The sequence below is a fragment of the Falco naumanni genome, chromosome 2 (genome assembly GCF_017639655.2).
Source record: "Falco naumanni isolate bFalNau1 chromosome 2, bFalNau1.pat, whole genome shotgun sequence".
Lineage (NCBI taxonomy): Eukaryota > Metazoa > Chordata > Aves > Falconiformes > Falconidae > Falco > Falco naumanni.
The window spans coordinates 2,310,474-2,333,444 of NC_054055.1; the positions used below are offsets into that span (position 1 = coordinate 2,310,474).

Genomic DNA, 22,971 nt, shown 5'->3' on the forward strand with positions numbered 1-22,971 from the left:
AAAGATCTGTGAGCATGGCTCAGTCTTCAAACAGATCAAAATGCCATGCTTTTTCCTTCTGTAGGCCTTTTCCCAAGAAAATAGAGAAACAACCCCGAATTTATTCCCATTTCCTGATCACTTCCAAAAATTCTGCGTGTCACATCTTTGAGATGAGAGCTTTTTGGGCTGACAGCCTCTGTGTAGTGCTCTTGTTTGGCTCGCTCGAGCTGAGTGGGATCAGGCTGACCTGCTGGTGCATGCTGGTGCACTGGACACCTTCAAAGCAAACCTGGGTGCTGAGGAATTGCTAACTGCCATTTTTTCTCTGAGCCTGAATGGAACCAACACCTTCATGTAGGAAGTCACAGTGGCCCATCCAGAAGAAATAAGAACTGAATTTCCAGCCGCTTTGTGCCACCATAGCTCCTGGGATCTCTTTCTGGGACTCACAAGATTAGCTTTGGCTAAAGGGTAACTTGCACATTGGATGATGATACTCTCATGGCGCAAAACCTGAAGTTTCCGGTGCGGTGCCATACTCGCCTCTGCTTCCCCTTTCCCACTTGCAGAGATGAGGCCATGCAGCGTTAAGCTGCTCAGCATTGTCGCCTGCAGGCAGGTGTGCTTCTTGGGGTGGTTGAAGAAGCACTTCACAGGCTCTGTGCAGAAAAGGAAGATCCTGTAAATGATAAATGCAAGATATTATCGTGCCGCTCAGACTCAAGTGCCACAGCTGCTGGTTGGCTGCTGGTTTCCAAGACATTCAGAGCAGGTTAGCAGAGGAACTACTGATGTTTTGGGTTGGATTATGTACATAAACCTCAGCACTGCTTTGGGTGCTGCTGCCAGTGAGCCCTGTCTGAACACCCAGGCACTAATGTGTCTGGTTCTGGGCTCCCAGTTCAAAAGAGACAGGGAACTACTGGAGAGGGTCCAGTGGAGGCTACAGCGATGATGAAGGGTCTGGAGCATCTCCCTTAGGAAAAAAAGCTGAGGGAGCTGGGGCTGTTCAGCCTGGAGAGGAGAAGACTGAGAGGGGACCTCATCAATGCCTACAAATATCTTAAGGGCGAGTGCCAAGAGGACAGGGCCAGGCTCTTTTCAGTGGTGCCCAGCGACAGGACAAGGGGCAACGGGCACAAAGTGCAACACGGGAACTTCCATCTGAATGTGAGGAAAAACATCATTACCTTGAGGGTGACGGGACACCGGGACAGGCTGCCCAGAGAGGCTGTGGGGTCTCCTGCTCTGGAGACATTCAAACCTGCCTGGATGTGAGTCTGTGCAACCTGCTCTGGGTGAACCTGCTGTAGCAGGAGGTTGGGTTGGAGGTCTCCAGAGGTGCATTCTGACCCCAGCCATGCTGTGATTCTGCAGTTCCCTTGCCGCTGCAAGGAGCAAGCACTGCAGAAGATGGTGGATGCCCACAGGAGAAGGCTTGCCCTCCTGAAGCACAGGGGAGGGTGACCCTCATCAACATTGTCAGTCCTAATGTTGTAAGAGCAATTATAGTTTTCTTTAACATCCCAGAAGGTCTTTGTGGAGGGATGTGTGCCCTTCACGTCACCCTTAGCTGGGGCACCCGCCGCTTTGGCTGGGGATGGCAGCTCAGCGTCCCCCATCCCCCGCTGCCGGCCTTCAGAGCCCTCCGGGGGCTGCGTGTCGCCCAGGGGCGTTTCTCCTGACAGGGCCAGCTCCCCTCCTGTCCATGGCCCCAGCCTGCTGGAGGAGAGCCTGGGCTGGGTGCCATGCTGGTGCACGGCCCACCGTGCCCGTACAGGCCTCTGCCCCAGGGGGGCGGCGTTCTGTGTGGGGTACAGGCAGAAAGGGGGTTGGGGGCGACCGCCTCTCGTTCCGAAACCGGGCCTTGCTTTATTATAATTGTAATTGCTATTGTTGCAGCTATATTGCTTATCGCAGGATGAGGGCGTTTTGTCCCTTGGCGGGCTCCATACGTCCCGCCCTGGAGCCGGCGTGCACCGCCCTTTCCCGTCCCACCGCAGGGCGGGCCGGCGGTCGCCATCTTGGAAGCGGGCAAGCGGGGTGTTGTTCCCCGGCGGGGTGGTGTTTCCCGGGAGAAGGGGTCGGGGGAAGGTAGGGATGGAGGAAGGGACGAGTCTGCGCTAGCGGTGCAAGGCAGCGCTGAAGTCGTTGGCGGTGGGGGGAAGAGCACAAAGACGGAGGCAGTGCCCGGAGGCAAGATGTCGCCCTGAGCCTCAGCCGGAGGGGTGGAGCGCTACGGCGGCGCAGCGGGGTCAGCGCAGTTGGCGGGAGCGGGAAGCGCTTGGACCGCGCTTGGCGCTGAGGAGCCGTTGAGAGACCCGGGACGCCGACCGCCGCCATGCACGTCGTCAAGCGGGGTGAGGAAGAGCCCTCCGCCGTGGAGGGGCACCGGCCGGGCACGGGACTTCCCTCCGCACCGGAGGGGAGGGGATGGGGTCGCCCCTCTCCTCTGGGGGGGGGTCTCTCTCATGGCTCCGAGTGTAGGGGGGTGGGTAACTCCTTCTGCTTTGGGGGGGGTCCTTCTCGTCGCATCTGGTGCGAGGGGACGGGACCCCTTCTGCTTTGGGGGGTCCCTTTCGTGGCGCCTGATGTGCGTGGACATCGGATCCCCATGACTTTGGGTGGGTCCCTCTAATGGTGCCTGGTGTGAGGGGATGGGACCCCCTCTGCTTTGGGGGTCCTTCTTCTGGCACTTAAAGTGAGCAAATGGGGACCCCTACTCTGTTTTCAGAGGGTTCCTCATGGGATGTGGAAGGATGGGATCCCCTGTGCTTTGGGGGCAGCTTGCACGGCACCAAGAGTGAGAGGATAGCACCCCGTCTGCATTGCAGGGACCCCGGAGTAGTGAGGAAGCTCCCCCAATGACACTGAGAGTGAGGGTTGAGACCCCTCGGTTTGCCTTGGGAGACATCCTCCACCCACCATGGCAACGTGATCTGGGCTTGGTCCCCACACCTTTGATCAAAGGAGAGTGTTCGGTCAGAGGAGGAAACCCCGGTCTTTGGGGGACAGGGGGGCTAAGGTGGCCCTCACCTGGGTTCCCCATCTGCAGCGGTGGTCTCGAGAATTGCATTTATGCAAAGTTTTAGGTGTAGTGGGGTGGGAATTTCTTGGCCCTGTAGCGGGTACTTGTACCCCTCTTGAAGTGGTGGGAGCTCCCTGTTTTTCCTCACGATACTGAGACCTGTGCCTCTGAGTGAGGGGTCCCCTGTGGAGTAGATCATCTGCAGCAAGAGCATGCTGGGGTGGAGGGGTAGTCTTGGGCCTAAACAGAGAACATAAGCAGGTTGTCCTTGGTGATTCCCATCCCAGGCTTCCCTAAAAGAGGGCTGGCCTCTTGCGTGAGGTGCTAGGTTAGGAGGATACTGTGCTTAACTCGTTCTTTATTGTAATGGGAGCTGTTGTGATCGCAACCTTTTCTCCAACAGATGGACGTCAAGAGCGCGTCATGTTTGACAAGATCACGTCGCGCATCCAGAAGCTTTGCTATGGCCTCAATGCTGACTTCGTCGATCCTGTGAGTCTGTCCTTTTTCCTGCTGTCCTGTTCCCTGCCCCTTGGGTGATAGCTGCTAAAAGCTGACAGTGGTGAGCAATTGTTACCCAGCTCTTCTCCTTGGCAAAAGCCAGCCATGGCAGCCTGCACAGGAATTCTGGGCAAATGCATTCACAATGTGTTTCTTCTAATTGTTTGTGTTCTGAGGTTTTTTTGCTTCACAGGTACAGAGTCTGAGGCTGGTGGGGAGAAAAATCAGTTTACCTATTGTAAATTGTTTTTACCTTAGACGTTGAAGCAGTTTAGCTTCTTGTGCTTAAAAAAGAATTGTTGGTTGCTCCAATTCACATATTTTGGTTTTGGTACACTGCTCTCAGTTTCAGTCTGCAAATTCTGAGCAATACTATATGGAAAGTAGCTCTTGATCTTCTCATCATAAAATAAGGTGCCCTTTCTGTCTGACAAAGTCCCCCTGTCATTATAGTATCCCTACTTTGTTTTTTCGAGCTGTGTATGATTTTGAGTGCATGTTGTAAGCTTGTTTGAGTGCACTTGTGTAAGCTTCTCCTTCCAAAGCCTGTACAGAGGCTGACTCCCTTGGGGATCCACCGATCTCTGTGAGACTTTTTTTTTTTTTTTTTTTTTTTTTCCCCACAGATGTGCAGACCCAGTGTGTTCATTCTGGAGTTGTCAACTTAGGCTTTTCACATCTCTATTGATCTATTTTCTTAAATTGCATCTGTAAAATATCTGACATTCATTCTGCACCAGAAAGTAGTGCTCTTCAGCCATGGAGAGAGAGCAGGAGGAGCGTTAGTGACTTGATTACTGAAACACAAAGTATACTGACTTGATCTCAGTGACGTAGGACAGAAGCAAGATTCCTATTCCTCCTGACTCTTAATAACCCTGTCTTAATAATGAAGCTAATCTTACACAAAGTGCCGCATTCTTATTTAGTCTGCAGTAGTGTGTGACATCTCTTCCTGGAACTGAGTTTCTCCTTTTGGACTTGAATCTTCTTGTGCCAGATGCTTTACAAGCCAATGCTAGAAATCCCTGACCTCATGTGCTTACTTTCAGAGGGTAAGGTTTGAAAATTATAGGTCCTGGTTTTGTGAGGCTGTTGACAATTCCAGCGCATTCAGCAGTTACCACGCTAGATCAGACCTCCCATCTCCACTATAGAATATACTCTTTCTTCTAGAGATCAGTGCTAAATGCTTGAGAGAAAAGCAGAACATACTTTAGAGATGGTAGATGCAAAAGTCTTCCCACAAAAGGTCCTAACTGGCAGATGAAGATGAATTTTAGCCATGAAGCAAAAGCTATTGTATCCCTTCCAGGCTTGGTTTTTTTTCGTTCTTGTCATGAAATGATTTTAAACATAGTGCTTCCATGTCTCAGAAACTGATAAAGTCAAGCTTCGTCTGGAGTTTCAAAACTTCCAAGCAAGTACTGTTTTAATCTCACTTTTTTCCCTATGAACTTTGCTGCTACTCTATCCTAGCCTTCAGGAAAGTGCAGAATAAAAACTGTTAATGATTCTGGATTGGCAGTTTCTGCTTTCTTCACGCTTTCCTCACTCTCCCTTCTGCCCCAGTATTATTTTAAAATTTTAGGAGTGAGTACCTCACCGAGAGGGTTCGGTATTTTAATTCACTTTTCTATTCAAACAGGGTGAATGGTACTGCTTATAGTGAAGCACATCTTACATCTCAAATGGTTGAAACATGAGGATTATTTTTTTTCCTCAACAACAGGTAGCTAACCTCTAGAATTTTCCTATTTCAGGCCCAGATCACCATGAAGGTGATTCAGGGGCTGTACAGTGGTGTCACAACGGTGGAACTGGATACACTGGCTGCTGAAACGGCCGCAACCTTGACCACCAAACACCCGGACTATGCTATCCTGGCAGCAAGGATTGCGGTGTCCAATTTGCACAAAGAAACTAAGAAAGTATTCAGTGGTAAGTCTCTTCAGGGGCACTTGCATAGCAATTAGTCAGAAAGGGAGTAGGAGTTTCAGGGGATATAAATAGGGAATTCTCTTTCTGAAGCAGAAGTTACTAAGTACCCAGGCTAACTAAAAATGCCATGGAGATGGAAAACATGAGTCTTAGGCATGTCACAAGGAATATGAAATTGCCTGTTTTGTGAAAGGTATCTGTATAAATAGATTGATGAAAAATGTAACTGATTGAAATTAGGTTGCACCCACTTTCTTTTCCATTTGTTTTGTGTTATAAATTCTATTAAAAAAGCATTGTAAGAGAAGTGCATTTTTAAAGTTAACAGATTAGTAATAGTACTGAGCAAATAGAACAAAAGTTACACACTTGTAGAGCTGGAGGGGGTTGTTTTAGAGGATGGGTAGTCCTGCCTGTTAAATCCTTAAAAACAAATGGCAGGTGATGCATATATGTGTGTGGTTGTCCTTCTTTTTAAATACCTTTCTGTTGTAGATGTGATGGATGATCTCTACAACTACGTAAACCCTCACAATGGGAAGCACTCACCAATGGTCTCCAAAGAAACTCTAGACATAGTTTTGGCCAACAAAGATGTATGTAATGTTTTTTTCACTTTTTCAGTTTTAAAAATTCAGTGAACTAGTTCAAATAATTTATTTTTCTTATTTTTTAAGTGAGCCATGTTCGCTTTAGGACAGAAAGACAATGCAGAAACCAATGCAGGTGGTAATTGCACTGTTTTGGAGAGTTTAAAAGAGAGGATGTAGGAATTTCCTTCATGTAAGGATGTTTCTGAATTAGAATCTTTTTGGATGTCCTTGTAGTCATGATCAGCGGAACCGATTAATTTTGAGGAAAAGTGCCTTTTGATGTAGCAATCTGTTTTGTTTGCACAAAAGGGAGAGTTGATGTTTGATTTCTGACTTCAGGTTGTTTCAGGTCTTTGTGCTTACGAGGAAGTCACGTTTGTATTTTCATTCTATGTTGTGTTTCTTAGTGTCCAGTTAGATTTCATTAAGATGTAGCCAACAATTGTGCATTATACTTGGAAAAAATTTGTTAAAACTGTGCATTTGTTGTTTCAAGCTAAGTGCTCTTCCCTACTTTATTCCTCTGATGTGATGTCAGTTTCACTAGATCTTTGAGGCCAGAAATGCCAAACAATGATAGCATTATTATACCTTAACGTGAGGCACAAAAAGGCTGTAAATGTAAATTTTTCTCTGTATTATTTCCTTTCAGCGCCTGAATTCTGCCATTATCTATGACAGAGACTTCTCCTACAACTATTTTGGTTTTAAGGTAAAAAGCACATTACTCATGATAATGAAGACAGCTGTTTTGATACTGTCCTGGAGCTGAGTCTTGTGGGAAGAGTGAGAATAGTTGTGGAACCATCTAGATTTGGGCAAGGAGGGCAAATGGAGTAGGTGGGATGTTAATGAGTTCGTTAAAAAACGAAGAGTACCTGCACAAAGCAGTTGCCTAACTAGGTGAATCATGTACTTTCTTCTTGGCCTCATTGTGTACCCTTGGCTGCTGTAGTATTTTAACTCTTGGGCTCTAACTGTTTCGCAGTAGATAGCAACTGAATGTTGTTGAAAGCTTCCCAGCTCATGCAGTTCCTCAAGGAAGTAATCTAAATTTTAATAAACCAAAAAAGGGATTTTGGGTTTTCCCCATTGTTTTGTGTAACAGTTGTTCTCAGTGTGTCATCCCACGCGTTTGTCTTCTTCCATGCTGCTGGCACATCTCTCCGACAACCGGTCCAGTCTGCTGTGCCCCCACCATCTGCTCCTCCTGCTCCCCTCACAACATACTGTTCTTTGCCTAGTTGTTTTAGTGTGCGATGCAGTGGGCTCTCTGGAGAGTTAGCTGGAGAGTATTTCACAATTCCATAGCACTGGGTACTTCAGGTAGTTCTTGTGAATCTAAGAACTGGGGGTCTTCGCCTAGAGTTTCCATTGACACATCTGATATGGTGCCTTCTAGTTTGGGGGAAGTAGTTTGCAATGAGGAAACGTCCAGTGCGTGTCAAGAGCAGAGCAGCTGTGGAAGCAGCATAGGCAAGGACGGAAGGAGGGGACTTTGAATGGGTGTGTGTGTTTCTATATGTATATAGGTATGTAATTCTTGACATCCTCTGTAATTACTGATGTAATCCATTAGGCGCAAGCTTAAAAGGCATCTGCTCTAGTTATAGTATTGCCATATTTCTATAATTTTGTGTGTTCGACACCCAGCACTGCAGACTGTGATACAGGTTGTCTGGAAAGCATTCTTGTGGCACAACGGACAATACTTTAAGAAGGGACAGGGTTGTGGAGAACAAGGACTCCCTTTTCTTCTACCCTTCATTCACTGTGCGTTGAGAGGTAGCGGTGAATGTGGCAACTGCACGCACTACTACCACTCCATAATCCAAAGTATAGAGTCCTCAGTGTTGGAATCTTACAGTGGACTTCTGTTTGGTTTTTTTTCAGTCATTAGTCACCTAATACCCTATGTCATTAACAAGAGGGGGACTGGAGTGCAGGGCTGGTGCTTCTGTTGAAGCCCAGGTTAAGGAGCATGAAGATACTTAAGTTTGGAGTTAATAGGATTTTTTTAAAAACTGCCTGTCTACTAAAATTCATTCTCTCTTTTTAAGACTCTAGAACGTTCCTACTTGCTGAAAATCAACTCAAAAGGTAAGAACTGTCTGTATCAACTTAAAATAGTATTTAAAATCAAGACCATGCATGGCTCAGAGCAGGGGTTGAGGAGGTAAATAGGCTACCTCACAGCTTTCCCTATAGCATTCCGGTAAAAGCACCATGTACTGTTTTTAAAAAAATAGCAAAACATTCGTAGTAGGTTTTCTCTGGGCATGTGCAACTTCTTTCCTTAGGCTAAGAATCTAGCATTTTTTTGGTGGCAGTGGTATGCTTGCAAGGGGAACAGCTGATCATTAAAGAGCAGCACTGTGGCAAATTTACTTGAGTGTTGCAAATAATGGCAGTGTGACCTGGACAGCTGTACTTCACCTCTCTGTTCTAAGGACCTTTGTGCTTTGAAAGCTACCTGTTATCTGGGATGTAGAAGATGAAGCAGGTCGTGTCCCGCTGTGGACTTGTTTCATAACGCTAAGCACTTTCTAATAAATTTAAACTTGAAAGAGCTACTGGGCTATCTGTGCCAGTTATTGCAGGTCCTTAGCATGAAAATCCTAGGACACCAGAAAGATGAGAGGTTAATTGTAATATAATAAACTTAGCAATTGGATGCAGGTTTGGATATTTGATTGGATTTTAACTGTTAGTACAGCTGTGTGTTCGCTTCTCCGTGTGCCCCATGAGAACAGTCACGCATTGGAGCAGGTTGTTGAGCGGGGTTATGCGGTCCTTGTCCTTGAGTTTTGAAAAACTCCGCTGGGTAATGTCCTGAGCAGACTGCTCTGATTCTCTCAGCTGACTGTTCTTTGAGCAGGAGATTGGACTGGCAACCTCCTGGAGTTCCTTCCAACCCGGTTTATTCTGTGATTCTATGAAAACTATGGCTCTCAAGTGGCCCACTGCATGCTGTTTGTAGCTTGTTGCCATGACCTCTACGTCTGTCTGTACCAATAGTAAATGTCACACTGACATTCTGTTTTCTTCTTTGCTTTTTGCATTCAGTTGCTGAGCGTCCTCAGCATATGTTGATGAGAGTATCGGTGGGGATCCACAAAAATGACATTGATGCTGCAATTGAAACCTACAATCTTCTCTCTGAAAGGTGGTTTACCCATGCCTCCCCCACGTTATTCAATGCAGGTACCAACCGGCCTCAACTTTCCAGGTACCTTTTGGCTTTCAAGTTTGCTTAGTGCATAACTGGGAGAAGATAAAGTTTTGGAGATCGGGTCTGTTCAAATGAAATAGTTTCACATCTTCTGAAAAGAGTAGCTGTGTTTTTGTGATTGTTCTATGAAGTTTTGAGAAGTTGCTGTCAAATTTAACCTGTTACCTAGTGTAGTCTTTGGGGAAAAATACATAGGTTTCTGTAAGCTTCTAGAGCCAATAGTAATGTTTACATGACTATATTTTATTTAAAAGGTACCTATGTGTGTAGTCTTCTGTAGATTACAAAACAAATCTTGGTAATTGTTTTCTAAAACCTTCTAAAAGTAGTAAGCATAACTGATAAGACTCTAAAAACCTTTTGCTTCAACAACACACGTTTAGGTAATACAACTATTGCTCATGATGTTTTTATAAAACTATCCTGTATTCCACTTTGCAACCTATGGTTTTGCTTCATTTATTTGCTTTGCATGGCATGTTAAAGATTCAGTGTTTACCTGTGTTTTACTGCAGCCTCGGTGAAATACTTCTTGACTTTTTGTTTTAATCTTTGTATGCTAAAGCTATTTGTTTTCATTAGTTGTTTCCTGCTGTGCATGAAGGATGACAGCATTGAAGGAATCTATGACACTCTCAAGCAGTGTGCACTGATCTCAAAGTCTGCTGGTGGGATTGGCCTTGCTGTGAGCTGTATCAGAGCCACGGGCAGCTATATTGCTGGGGTGAGCGTGCAGATGGTGTTCCCAGCAGAGATTAACCTCTTGGTTTTAGGAAATCTCTGTATTTTGGTTGCCAAATCAATGCTGCTTCTACCAGTCAGTTTAACACAGCAGTTTGTCTAGCTCAGTAGTCCTTCCCTTTTCAGTATGCTCTAAGGCAAAAAGGTTGGTTTTCCTTTGTGTTTTGGCCTCCTAATAGAAGTCCTTCTAAAAAGAGGATCTTATTCCACTGTTTGATCAGACAATTCCAGCTTATTTATGTATGAGCAACCTAGAGATGTACTTAGAGACTTGTGCATTAGCTCTTTTCCTTTTTGTACGTCTTTAACTGCCCAAGATCATCTCTGAATGTGTGTTTGGTTTTTTTGTTACAGCATATGTAACCTCTGCAAACCTCTAGATTACACAGTGTAGAGGAAGAAGTTAGGAGGTACATCTTTTTAAACTGTGGGACCAGTAGCTGATATATATATATTTTTGTCTATTGGTAAAAAAGGTGTGGGGAAGGGAATACCAAATAACTGATGGGGGTGGTCAGTCCCTAGCTTTCAGCATAAAAGTTTTGCAGACTGCTGGAAGACATACAGAAAATGTAAGCCCATCTCTTCAGGCAGCTGCTTTTCAGTATTGATGGTTTTCCTGTGCCTCTGCAGACAAATGGAAATTCCAATGGGCTTGTTCCAATGCTGAGGGTCTACAACAACACTGCTCGTTATGTGGATCAAGGTGGAAACAAGGTACTGGCTTCCCCTTAAATTGAAGAAGGGAACCTCAGGTTAGAGAGGGAGGTTCCCCATCTGTGAAGGATTGACCCAGTAACATCAGTGAGCTGATGCAGTGGTTGTAGATGAAACACAATTAAAATAGGGCATTTCCCCCCCCGGTTGACATTCTGGTGTTCCCCTTTCACTATGCATTTTATCCTGCAGGTATGTCTTTTGGTATATGCCTGTACATGATACCCACATGTTAGAGCAGCCTCTTGCACTGCTTGTTGGTCAGTCCTTGAATGCCCTGTAGTGAATTAAGGCATAAGGCTGTAGAAAGCTTCTTGATCCTTTGTCTTCACACAGTCCAATGGAGGCATGACACAATAAGTAAATCTAAGATTTATCCAGCTCCTGTTTACACAGAGGAAATGTATTTTTGTTACTAATAATTTTTGTTGAGAATCTGGAACTAATACCGTGGCCCAGTTCCAGTAAGTGAGAGAACAGTAATGCAAAAAATACTGAAATTGCTTTAATGAGAGTATAAAACTCACCTCCAATTAGTTTATGGTATTGTGTGCAGTTGGGAGCAGTGCAGATTTGCTTTCCAAGGGCAATGTGTTCTGATGTTGACTATGTTTTATGTAACAGAGACCTGGGGCTTTTGCCATCTACCTGGAGCCATGGCATTTGGATATCTTTGAGTTTCTTGACTTAAAGAAGAACACTGGGAAAGAAGAGCAGCGAGCCAGAGACCTTTTCTTTGCCCTCTGGATTCCTGATCTCTTCATGAAGCGAGTTGAAACCAACCAGGTAAGAAGCTTGATTGGTGCAGAATAGGCCTGGTAATGGAGGAACAGGTGACCAGCCCTGGGATGGAGTTCATGAAAGGTTGCAGAGCTGTCTTCCTAGCAGCAAAGGAGCTTCTTGAAAGAGCTGCTGCACCATATTTGAGAACTAGGCTGTGTAGGTAGACAGTGGAGTTGGAGAACTCCAGTGGGATACTTTGCTTCGATGTTTAGTCTGGCAGCCCATGACTTATGTACTTACACTATTACATTAAATTTTTACTCTGGAATTTTCTTAAAGCATCAAAATCTTATCAGTAAATCGATCTGCTTATGATGGCTTGTATTTGCTTTAAAACAGGTTACGTCTTGAGAACCAGTCCTTTCAGGACTAAACATGCAGTTTGGTCATAACTATTTGTATCATTCCTTTTTAAATCTGACTAGTCTGATAAACACCTTCCCCACATCTGCTGGCAGAGTTGGTTCCTGGATTCTTAGCAGGGGAAGTGTAATTTGCATGTTCCTGTTTACAGCAGGATTTGTTGATGAAGTTGTATGCCTTTAGTTAATGGGGTGCCTAAAGATTTTCTCTGAATGTTTTTCCTTCTTACAGGACTGGTCCTTAATGTGTCCAAATGAGTGTCCTGGCCTAGATGAGGTTTGGGGAGAGGAATTTGAGAAACTATATGAGAGGTAAGAAAAGTGAATAGACTTTTAAGTAGTAGTCATCCATTCACAGAACTGTCCTTGGAGTGTGGTGTCTGGGAGACAATGCACGGGTTGGTGGTGGTGGCTCATAAGTGGTCAGTGAATTCTGTTATCAGATGGTAAAAGGGCAAAGATGGGGAATGTCTGCTTACTGTTTGCTTCAAACTCTGACCTGCTAGAGATAGAACGATGTATGTATGATTGGTTTAGCTTGTTAAAGGGAAATTCTGAAGTGATCCCTGCTTAATGCGGTCGATGGCTTTGTTTTGAAGTAGTTGCGTAGGATGTTACAGTGAAAGATTTCTGTTTTCTTTAAACAAGGACAGTCTTGATACCTTGCTGATACTCTTCTGGCTAGTTCAGAAGAGAATGGGGTCTTGCCTGCCTGAGAACCTGATGTTGTGTTAAAAATTACTGTCTTTCACTGCTGGTTTTGGAGAGCCTGGGAATTATTAAGCAACATTTGTCCTCTTGCAGTTATGAGAAGCAAGGCCGTGTCCGCAGAGTGGTGAAGGCCCAGCAGCTGTGGTACGCTATCATTGAATCACAGACGGAGACTGGCACACCATACATGCTCTACAAAGACTCTTGCAACCGAAAGAGCAATCAGCAGAACTTGGGGACCATCAAATGCAGCAATCTGTGTACAGAAATAGTGGAGTATACTAGCAAAGATGAGGTAGGTGGAGAACAGGAACTTGTAGTGTTTAGGAAAGCTGTGCATGCTCTTGTTGCAGGTTTCTAGAATATTATAAAATCATGAAATGGTTTGGGTTGGAAGGGACGTTCAAGACCACCCAGTCCCACCCCCCTGCCAGGGGCAGGGCCCCCTCCCCCCAGCCCAGGCTGCTCCCAGCCCCGTCCAGCCTGGCCTTGAGCCCTGCCAGGGATGGGGCACCCACAGCTGCTCTGGGCAGCCTGGGCCAGCGCCTCGCCGCCCTCACGGGGAAGGGTTTCTTCCTCACGTCCAACCTAAATCTCCCCTCTCTCAGCTTCAAGCCATTCCCCCCTGTCCCACCGCTCCCTGCCCTTGCCCAAAGCCCCTCCCCAGCTTTCCTGTCGGCCCCTCTGGGCACTGGGAGCTGCTCTAAGGTCTCCCCGGAGCCTTCTCCTCCCCAGGCTGCACAGCCCCAGCTCTCTCAGCCCGTCTCCATAAGATAAGATGTATCTGACTGTTGATTGGGGAAGGGAACAGGTAGCTAAGAAAATTCTGGGAATGTTTCAACTGAAGTACTTACAGCTCTTCCACTAACTCTGTGTGTGGGTTTCCCCTCCTTTCCAAGTCCCATGGAGGATTTGGTATAAAACAAGATACCCACTAAAGCGAACCTCTGAAAGTGTGAGGGAGAAGTGAGCTCTTTGGCTTGCTGGTAGCTGATGTAAGCATCTCTTCAGCTAGTGATTTGGTAAAACCATGCCTCTCTTACCTCCAGGCCTATGTATTAGTAACAATTCCCTCTGAGTTCCCTATGTACTACCCTAATCTTGGTGCTCTGTGGATGTGTCATGTTAGCATTGTGAACAAAAAAGAAAGGCAAAGGAAGGACATAGAAATGAGGAGTACATCATTGGGAATTTCTTGTGCAGTAAAGCTCTTGAGGCTGCTGTAACTGAGCATATCAGTTTCTACTGCCTGAGCCCCTAGTAGTTCGTTAGTTCACGCTTTTTGAACTACTCAGTATTCATAAAATCCTGAGTAGTCTAGAAGAGGTGGAGAGTCATCTTGCCTGCCTGCACTGCATAAGAAATCGTAGCTGACGTCTTTCAGTTCTTCTGGGATTGGAATTAATGTTCATGTTAAAAAATGCCCTAATATTCAGATCAGCTGCAGATTCTAGTAACAAAAGAAATCGTTAGGCTTCATTTATGTAAGGATGGCTTGCAGGCGATAAGATTGAGCAGGCCAGAGAACTGAATTTTTATTGTGATACTGACTTCTACTAATACTTCTAAAATTGTTGTCACCCCTTTTTAACAACTCGTAAGATAACATGGAAACGAGGAGTGTTTTTTCCCCACCTTTATAGGTTGCTTGATCCTTTTGTTTCCGTATAGTTTGGATAGAGGGTGTGTTCTGGAACTGAGATTGTGGGTTTTTTGCATGGGGTGTTTGGCTAGCATGCCTGTTTTCACTGTTTTCTCTCCACAGGTTGCAGTTTGTAATTTGGCCTCTATAGCCCTGAACATGTACGTCACTTCAGAGCATACGTATGATTTCAAGAAGCTAGCTGAGGTCACTAAAGTTATTGTCCGAAACCTGAACAAAATCATTGATATCAACTACTACCCTGTGCCAGAGGTGAGTGCAGTGCTGAGCTGATACAGGGCTGAAGGCATGCCAAGTGTCTGCTGACAAAGGGCCCGCTGCTCGGTAGCGATCCCAGTTCAGTCTTGGGCGGAAGCAATCAGTGAGGGATTTTGTAAACCTGTTTTGGCAAATAGTTGGGAGTTCCATGAACTACCTGTTTGCATTTGTGACCCCTTGTTAGTGGCTTCTTACGCTTTAACCCATAATGGTTCCTTAGCAAAGCAGTTGTAGAAAAAGCCTCCCATTGAGATGATTCTGCAGTTGGAATTTTTTCATGTGTGAGGATTTCCATAAAGCACAGAACAGCACTAGGAATAGACTGGAAAGTGGAACAGAGAAAAGAGTGCTGGAAAGATCCCAAGGTATAACTCGGTCTTTTTGGTTTTATGCATTTTTGGAGGGTGCATAGACTGCTTTCTGGAAGGAAAGTGGGGAGAGAGTTGGCAATTGTTGAAGAGGAATGGGAGCAGGGTTTGTTGCATTGCAAGAACATAGAAAGCAAGCGGCAGAGCTGGGTGTTGGAGGAGGAAATAAACAAATACCCAAAGCGTGAAGCCAAACCTGATGAGGATCAGATTTTTCTAGCATGTACAATTTGAATGCATGTGTTTAAACAAGGCTTAGTGCTGGCTGCTGCACTTGGGTCACAGCAACCCTGTGGAATGCTACAAGCTTGGGGAGAGTGGCTGGAAAGCTGCCTGGGAGAAAATGGATGTGAAGATGTTGGTCGACAGCCTGGCTGAACATGAGCCGGCAGTGTGCCCAAGTGGCCAAGAAGGCCAACAGCATCCTGGCTTGTATCAGAAACAGTGTGGCCAGCAGGGCCAGGACAGTGATTGGCCCCCTGTACTCTGCACTGGTGAGGCTGCACCTTGAATATTGTGTTCAGTTTTGGGTCCCTCACTACAGGAAAGACATGGTGGTGCTGGAACGTGTCCATAGATGGGCAACAGAGCTTGGGAAGGGGCTGGAGCTCAAGTCTGATAAGGAGCGGCTAGGGGAACTGGGGTTGTTTAACCTAGACAGAAGGAGGCTCAGGGGGAACCTTCTCGCTCTGTACAACTTCCTGAAAGGAGATTGTAGGCAGGTGGGAGTCAGGCTCTTCTCCCAGGTAACAAGTGACAGTACAAGAGGAAACAGCCTCAGGCTGCACCAGGGAAGGTTTAGACTGGATATTAGGAAAAATTTCTACCCTGAGAGGATTGTCAAGCACTGGAACAGGCTGCATGGGGATGTGGTGGAGTCACCATCCCTGGAGGTATTTAAAAGACACATAGATGTGGTGCTAAGGGACGTGGTTTATTGGTGGACTTGGCAGTATTAGGTTTACTGTTGGACTCGATGTTCTTAAAGGTCTTTTCCAACCTGAACAATTCTCTGATTCTGTTCTATGAAATGTCTTCACGGGCCTGTTTTTCAGAAAGTGCTTAGTGTTAACTTCTATATCATGGCTTCCTTTGTCAGGTTGAGCAGTTAAGGTTGGTGATCACTTCTAACAAAATTAATTTGGGTTGTCAAAGTCTTGCCCCACCAAACAGCAAACAGTGGGGAACTGGGCAGAGTTGAAAGGCAGGTTGTTGCAAGAGAATGGATGGCTCAAAAGTTAAGGCAATGGTATGGATGAAAAATTCCTTTCAGAGGTCCTTTTCAACCTTATTTATTCTATGATTCTATGTAGTTGTGCTAAAGGTAATTATTCTCTTTGCTTGAATGCCATGCAGGCTGAACGTTCCAACAGACGCCATCGTCCCATTGGCATTGGTGTGCAGGGCCTGGCAGATGCTTTCATTTTGATGAGGTACCCTTTTGAAAGTCCTGAGGCCCAGCGCTTGAACCAGCAGATTTTTGAGACCATTTATTATGGTGCTTTGGAAGCCAGCTGTGAACTTGCCAAGGAGCAAGGACCGTACGAAACGTATGAGGGTTCTCCTGTCAGTAAAGGAGTAAGTACCAGGAGCTGTCGTGTGTCAGTCCCAAAGCTATGAAAAGCAGGTAATGTGACTGTGCCTGGCCTTTGATACAGAAGATGTATGACTGAAACACCTTAGGCTGATAATATCACAACAGTACAAATGGTGCTTGAGTTTTCCTCCATAATATGGCTTCTTAAGTGCAGTAAGAAATGCGTAAGTTAAACTGAGGTGCAGAGAGCAATAAAAGAAAAGCAAGGCTCATCCTGTGTTGGCTGTCATCTTTAGCACAATTAAAAGATTGAGTGTAAGATTATGATAGAGGAGCTTTGCTGAAGCTGAATTGTAGAGAATAGTTAATAGGGATAACAGGTTCATTTTACAATGTGATTTATAGTGTGGAGGAAAGAGTGCAGTCTAATGTGGACAATACCTGTGTTCTTCAGATTCTTCAGTATGACATGTGGAAGGTCACCCCATCTGATCTTTGGGACTGGAAGGCTTTAAAGGAGAAGATTGCCAAGTGAGTAGTCTTACACAGTTTGTATTAGATGTAAAATACATTCGTTGTGTTCTGACTGACTAAAATCAAAAGGGCAGAAGGGTAAAAATGGTCCTATGTGTTTCGCCCCAGTAGATCTTTCTTCAAAACTGTTTTGTGGATGGCTTGCTTTTTTTTTTTTTTTTTTTTTTCCAAGCCAGGGAGAGCCCACCCCCTAGATTGCTTTAGGTGAGCTCTTACTTCATCTTGAATGAATCAGCAGAATGGTTTGTGTACCTGTTAAACAAATGTAGTGATGAGTTGGGACAGTGTCAGTTGGGTTTGGGAGCTCATGGAAAAGCTCTTTGGGAGCTGACATGGAAAAGCAGCTGAGCCCTGAACATCCTGAAGACAGGAATTGTTAAAGCTGAAGTGCCTGTAATGAATTTCTTCAATTTCTATGGCTCTAATCTTAAAATTCAGTAAATCTGTCTCTGTCTTGTGTACGGAGAGTTCTCAGGCTCTTCGTGGGCTGCTCGTTTTGGTTTTGCCTGAGTGCTGTGGAGTTGTGGAGTGCCTGACAGATTTTTTGGTTTTTTTTCCTCTGCCTTTTCTCATGACTAAATAATTTGGGAAAGCCTCTGATTAAAGGCAAAAATAGCTAAGGCTTTAGTTACACTTCCATGTTGACCCACGTTACAAGTTTAGTGGAGCTTCCTTTTTTTTACTGCAGGTAATCTGAGGGTTTGCAGGTTACTGAGAAGTGAGATTTCCGAGCGTGTGAGCCTGGAGTTCCTTATACTGGCCCTCTTGCTCTTTGCAGACAGTATATAAACTCTGTTGTTCTTGGGTCTTTTCTGCCTTGTCTCACATGGTCGAAGCTTTCTAACCCTTGACTATTGTTATTAGATATGGTGTCAGAAACAGCCTTCTCCTTTCTCCCATGCCAACCGCTTCCACTGCTCAGATCTTGGGCAACAACGAATCCATTGAGCCCTACACCAGTAACATCTACACACGCAGAGTCCTCTCAGGAGAGTTTCAGGTATGTTGTGTGAAAGAGCTTTCCTGTTTTCATATCTTTTATGACTTTCGCTGCTTAGAGAGACAAGATGGAGGCCACACACCTGTAACTGTTCAGTTGGATGTTTATGTTGAAGGCCAAAAGCACCAAGGGGAACATCAGGCCTGTACTACATACTGTAGTAGTACAGTTTTGCTTATTCCACAGCAGTCGTTGTGGAATACTCAGAATTGTAAAGAAGTGCTGCTTTTGACTGGAAAAAACCTTTATGAGGTCTTCAAGATGGCCTGCAGGAGAAATTGCTAAATGAATGATGATTACTAAAGTTATTGAAGGGACATGCATGCTATGGGAAGAGTAACTGAGGCCACAGTGCTGCTTTGCACAGTCTTGAAGAAAGAGCTGTATTGTATGTAAAGTGCTGAAGAGATCTGAAGAGGTCATGTAAAAGCTTTGCAGATGCAGAGGGGTCTGCTGTTCAGGAAGGAGAAACAATATGAGTTCTGGAGGCTGGAATTAGCAAAGACCTCTGTGTGAGGCCAGGGGAATATCTAACTGTTCGGGGCATCTGGTCTGTCCGTCCCCTCTGAGGTGTCCCCTCATCGATGTTAGAGGAAGCACTCCCATTTCCTCCTGACTGCAGGATCAAAGCAGGCATGTGTAGTGAGGTCAGAACAACAGGTTTATTAACCTGCTCTGCAGGTCAGGTGCAGGGCTGCTGGACAGTTGTCCCCAGTCCCAGCAAGCAAAAGTTCACTGTTTTTTCTTCCTAGATAAACAGCCTGCACCTCTTTTGTTCTTTCCCCTTCTGACCGCAGTCCTAGTGATTTTACTTATTTAGTAATTCAGGTTGTGGTCAGCGGCCCTGGTAAACCCAAATTTCTCCCTTTCACATTTCTTGGCGTTCTTCATGCGGGGGAGTTTCATACACTGCCCTTTCTCGTTTGTAATGTCTAGTAGCTTCTCCCATTACTGTCCTACTAGTTCAGCCCCGGGCTGGTGCCAGCTAGGCATTGCAGCCAGCCTTCTGTTGTCATCTGCAGTGGCCAGCAGCATCTCACATCTGTTACCTTGTTTTAACCTGGTGCCTAGTCTGGCCTCAGTGCTGACTGACAAGTCAAACTTTGTCAGTACCATACAAGGTCTTACTTAACCATTTACAAACTGTGTGCATTGGATTTGCCTCCTCTGGGAAGGTGTAGCTGCACCATAAGGTAGGGCGTATAGCTGAGAATATACAGTGCTTTTATTCTTTGGCCTTTGCCCCTTGCAGGTGGTGAATCCGCACTTGTTGAAAGATCTCACAGAGAGGGGCCTGTGGAATGAGGGGATGAAAAACCAAATCATTGCCCACAACGGCTCTATCCAGGTACGTGTGAGAAACCAGGGAGAAAAGTGCAGGGACTCAGCTAGTCTGTGAGGTGCTGGCAGGGGGGCTGTTTTGCTACAGAGTGCTTTTGAGGTCTGCTGTATGAGTGACTCAGCTAGCCTGCGGAGGAAAAGCTGCAATGTGTGGCGTTTCCATTAGAAATATGAGGGGATGTGCCTGAGCTCAGTGATAATCTGTTCCTGCTGGAGCCTGCCCATGTGATCGAGAAGGCCAATGGAAATGTGCTGATTTGCTAGAACAAATACTGAGTCAGGCTGCTTTACTTTAGGCAGGTTCTGCAAATGTTTGGATTCCCATTTATCATAAAGATTATAAAGGGGTAATTTTGTAGCAGGGAGTAGCTGAGTATGTGACATCCAGATCCAGAAGTTACATGTAGAAGTCTGCGTGGGATGAATCATTTATGCTGTGGAGTCTGAAATGCTACTGTGGCTGTTACGCTTGGTATCATGCGTGCTAACAAAGTGCGTCCACCTTGAAGTTTGAGGGAGTACTAGCTGTTGGGTTGCTTTTTGTAAGACCTATTCAGGGCAAAACAGTAATGGTCTGTTTGCAAACAGCTTTTTCTCTCAAATTTCCTGGAAGAAGCTGTCCTCTTTCAGCAATTGAGGTTTCTTTACGCTTGTGTGCTTTCAGAATCGGGATGCTTGGATTCAGTGATAGAGTTGGGCTGTAAAAAGCCTTAGTTCTGGTCAGGACTGCTGAAGTTTCAGCAATTGGTGAAGAATCCGATTTATAAAATCAAATAGTATTTGTTAAATTTTTTCAAAAAAGTGAACATTTGGGCTGTCACTGGTTACACTGCATTGGAAAATTCTTCCCTCTTCCTTTTAGAATATACCTGAGATTCCTGATGACTTGAAACAACTCTATAAGACAGTGTGGGAGATATCCCAGAAAACTGTCCTCAAGATGGCAGCAGACAGAGGAGCTTTCATTGACCAGAGCCAGTCTCTCAACATCCATATTGCAGAACCCAACTACGGCAAACTCACCAGCATGCACTTCTATGGGTGGAAGCAGGTATCTGGGAGGGGTGGGTGGGAGGCGTGTTCAGAACAGAGAGCAGATGCAGGCTGCTAAGTTCTTTCATGAAAAGTTGGTCTCTCTGATTCTTAGAAGGGTAAACGGCTGTTTCCTTCCATGAATCTGGTGTTACTAGTGGAACATCTCTCCAAAGCAGTAAAGCTGGGGATGCTTGTAGCGTTGCTCCCATTAGTCCTGGCTACTGCTAGATGTGACTCTGAGGCCAGTACAGTGGTATGGGCTAAGGGAGGTCAGCCTCAGCAGTTCAGAGTTTGGCTGTATTACTCGCCTGACCTCCAGCTGATTCCAGCTCTTAGACTCATGCTTTTGCTCTGCAGGGTCTGAAGACTGGCATGTACTATCTAAGGACAAAACCAGCTGCTAACCCCATCCAGTTCACCCTGAACAAAGAGAAACTCAGAGAGCGGGAGAAGGCCTCCAGGGAAGAGGAAGAGAAGGAGAGGAATAAAGCAGCCATGGTGTGTTCCCTGGAGAACCGGGATGAGTGTATAATGTGTGGCTCCTAATGGATCTACCCTGCAGTGCCAGCAAAGCCATTTCACCTGGCTGGAGTCTTTCTAAGATAGAAACAACTAGTGTTACTTCAGGATGTAGTGGCTTGCTGGAACTGTAGCAGGGAGGGGCAATCACAATAGTGTTGTTGTAGCTTCCTCATCCACTTGGGGGTTGGTGCACAGGTATGGATAGGGTGCATGAGAAGTTTGTATATTGCTTTTGTAGCTGAGCTTTCTGAAAAGTTAAGTGTTCTTGCATGGTTTTACATTGAACCCTATAGGCAGGACTTCTGAACAGACAGGGTAAGTGCTAACGGCACTTACCTTAAAGATCAGTCCTGGGGTCTTCAGACAGTTCTTTTCATTTACTAAAAACTGTTACTTGTGTCTTCAGAGAAAAGAAGCAGACCTGAATGGTATTTTTTTCTTTTCTGTGAAAGACAGGCAGCAAGAAAACATCCCTAGGCTGGGTGTGTTGTATGCTTGCTGTGCTGCCTGTCATGGCAAAGGAGCAATTTATGTTAAGGTTAGAAAGCTGGAGTGTATGCCCATCTGCCAATGAGACCCTTCTCCCACCATTTCTTACTCCTTGTCCCTCCTGTTCCCTTTTCAAAAAGCTTTTTCAAGGAGCAAACTGGTGGTAGGTGTGTTGCTGCCTGGAGAGTTCGTCTCCTCCATCCCAGCCTGACAAGGCAGAGCATTGCACTTGGTAAATACTCCTTTTCAGTTTTGACCAGGGGATGGCAGAACTGTTGCAGTGCATTTTATTTTGTATGGAAAACCTACTCTTAATTTATCAGTTTTCTGGTAATGGGTTTCCATGCTGCCCTTGGCTAGAAGGCCTTCTGAAGCACACACACAATCTTTTTTTTTTTTGAGAGCTACATTTATCCACCGCAGCTAGTTATTGGATCTTTTCAAAGTAATACATTTTTACTTATCCATGTACTTAACTCCCCGCTCTAATGCGATGGGGCTTCACCATTCAGTTCTTAAATATTTATTGAATTCATGTACCATACAACTAACCCTTTAATCCAGCCAAACTCAATAAAATGTGGAATGTGAAAGGAATGAGCAGTGGTTTCTTGGGAATGGCTTCTTTGATTAAAAATGAATTGTAGCAGCTGGAGGCTGGTGCCTTGTTTGTGAGCCCTACACCTCCTGTGCACAGTTCCTTCCAGAGAACTCTCTGAAGGCTCTTGTGTAAAACAGAGCATGTAAGTGGAACCCTGTATTTGCTGGGGCAGCCGTGCTTAGCTCAGTAGGGTGTCTCTTGTGTCATTTTGAAGATTGGAGCTTAAGGTAAACATGGAGGGGCTGAACTAGTTCCCGTAACTTGCAAAGGAGGTGTGTCGAGGTCATGGCAAATCTGGGACTGTGCTAGAGGTGAGGCTTGAACCCTTGCATCTTGTTTTTCAGTCCACCACAACATATTTCTTCTGCTTCTTTGTCTTAGAAATTTTTCTTATAAGGCACCACTGCACATATGTTGGGAAGGGGCGCGCTCTGCTTCCAAGGGAAGGCCGTTGTGTCTGATCACCATTCCTGGTGGCTGTGCCACGCAAGAAATTTCACCAGAAAGACTCTGAGGTGACGGCCTTTTGACTACAAAAATCCTCTTTCTGAGTGACTTTTGGGAAGTTCAGAAGTTGCAAGGGCTGGGGCAGGGTTGATGAAGAAGCAGAATCCCTCTGGCAGAACATGCTAACCTCACCTGTCGGATGGGGCAGAGAGAGTTTAGTGAGAACTGAAAAATTATGTGTTGGGGTGTCGGCAGGTGTGTGGAAAGGTATGGGCTGGAGGCAAAAATCTGCTGAGGAGCTGCTGTTGAGACCGTAATGGATGGGTTTGGGGAAGTTACAAAGATTCTTGTGCCTGTCTGTTCTCACTTACTTGCTGGAGAACTTCAGTGGGATGGATAGGGTGCTTTCCCCTCTGCTGCTGCTCCTGCCCATCTCACGCTGCCCCAGGGTTGCTCAAAGTGGAGCATGTCTTCTGCAGCCAGGTCAGCGATGTGCTGTCACTCAAACAAGCCTTTGCTCATTGAGCATCATGAGGTGAGTTCTTGGGAGCGGGTGTAAGTGGGTAATGCCCTGTTACGGTTTCC

At 45.6% G+C, this 22,971-nt stretch overlaps 1 protein-coding gene across 1 annotated transcript; it reads left to right on the forward strand.

Moving 5' to 3' along the window:
* The first annotated feature begins 2,040 nt into the window (after positions 1-2,040).
* Positions 2,041-21,931, forward strand: RRM1 (ribonucleotide reductase catalytic subunit M1). The gene is made up of 19 exons (XM_040582593.1): positions 2,041-2,342; positions 3,414-3,502; positions 5,275-5,452; positions 5,948-6,048; positions 6,698-6,757; positions 8,106-8,145; positions 9,112-9,274; positions 9,860-10,001; positions 10,652-10,735; positions 11,360-11,521; positions 12,113-12,192; positions 12,685-12,886; positions 14,357-14,506; positions 16,237-16,458; positions 16,872-16,948; positions 17,816-17,951; positions 19,204-19,299; positions 20,155-20,343; positions 20,685-21,931. Exons 1-19 carry the CDS (start codon positions 2,324-2,326, stop codon positions 20,871-20,873), a joined length of 2,379 nt encoding a protein of 792 aa, XP_040438527.1. The 5' UTR covers positions 2,041-2,323; the 3' UTR covers positions 20,874-21,931.
* Positions 21,932-22,971: the final 1,040 nt, after the last annotated feature.

What these genes read in the sequence shown, in the direction of transcription:
- RRM1 (XM_040582593.1), top strand. An exon ending in TGGATCAAGGTGGAAACAAG is followed by an intron (nt 10,736 to 11,359) that starts GTACTGGCTTCC and finishes TTTATGTAACAG; the next exon opens with AGACCTGGGGCTTTTGCCAT. An exon ending in AGCGAGTTGAAACCAACCAG is followed by an intron (nt 11,522 to 12,112) that starts GTAAGAAGCTTG and finishes TCCTTCTTACAG; the next exon opens with GACTGGTCCTTAATGTGTCC.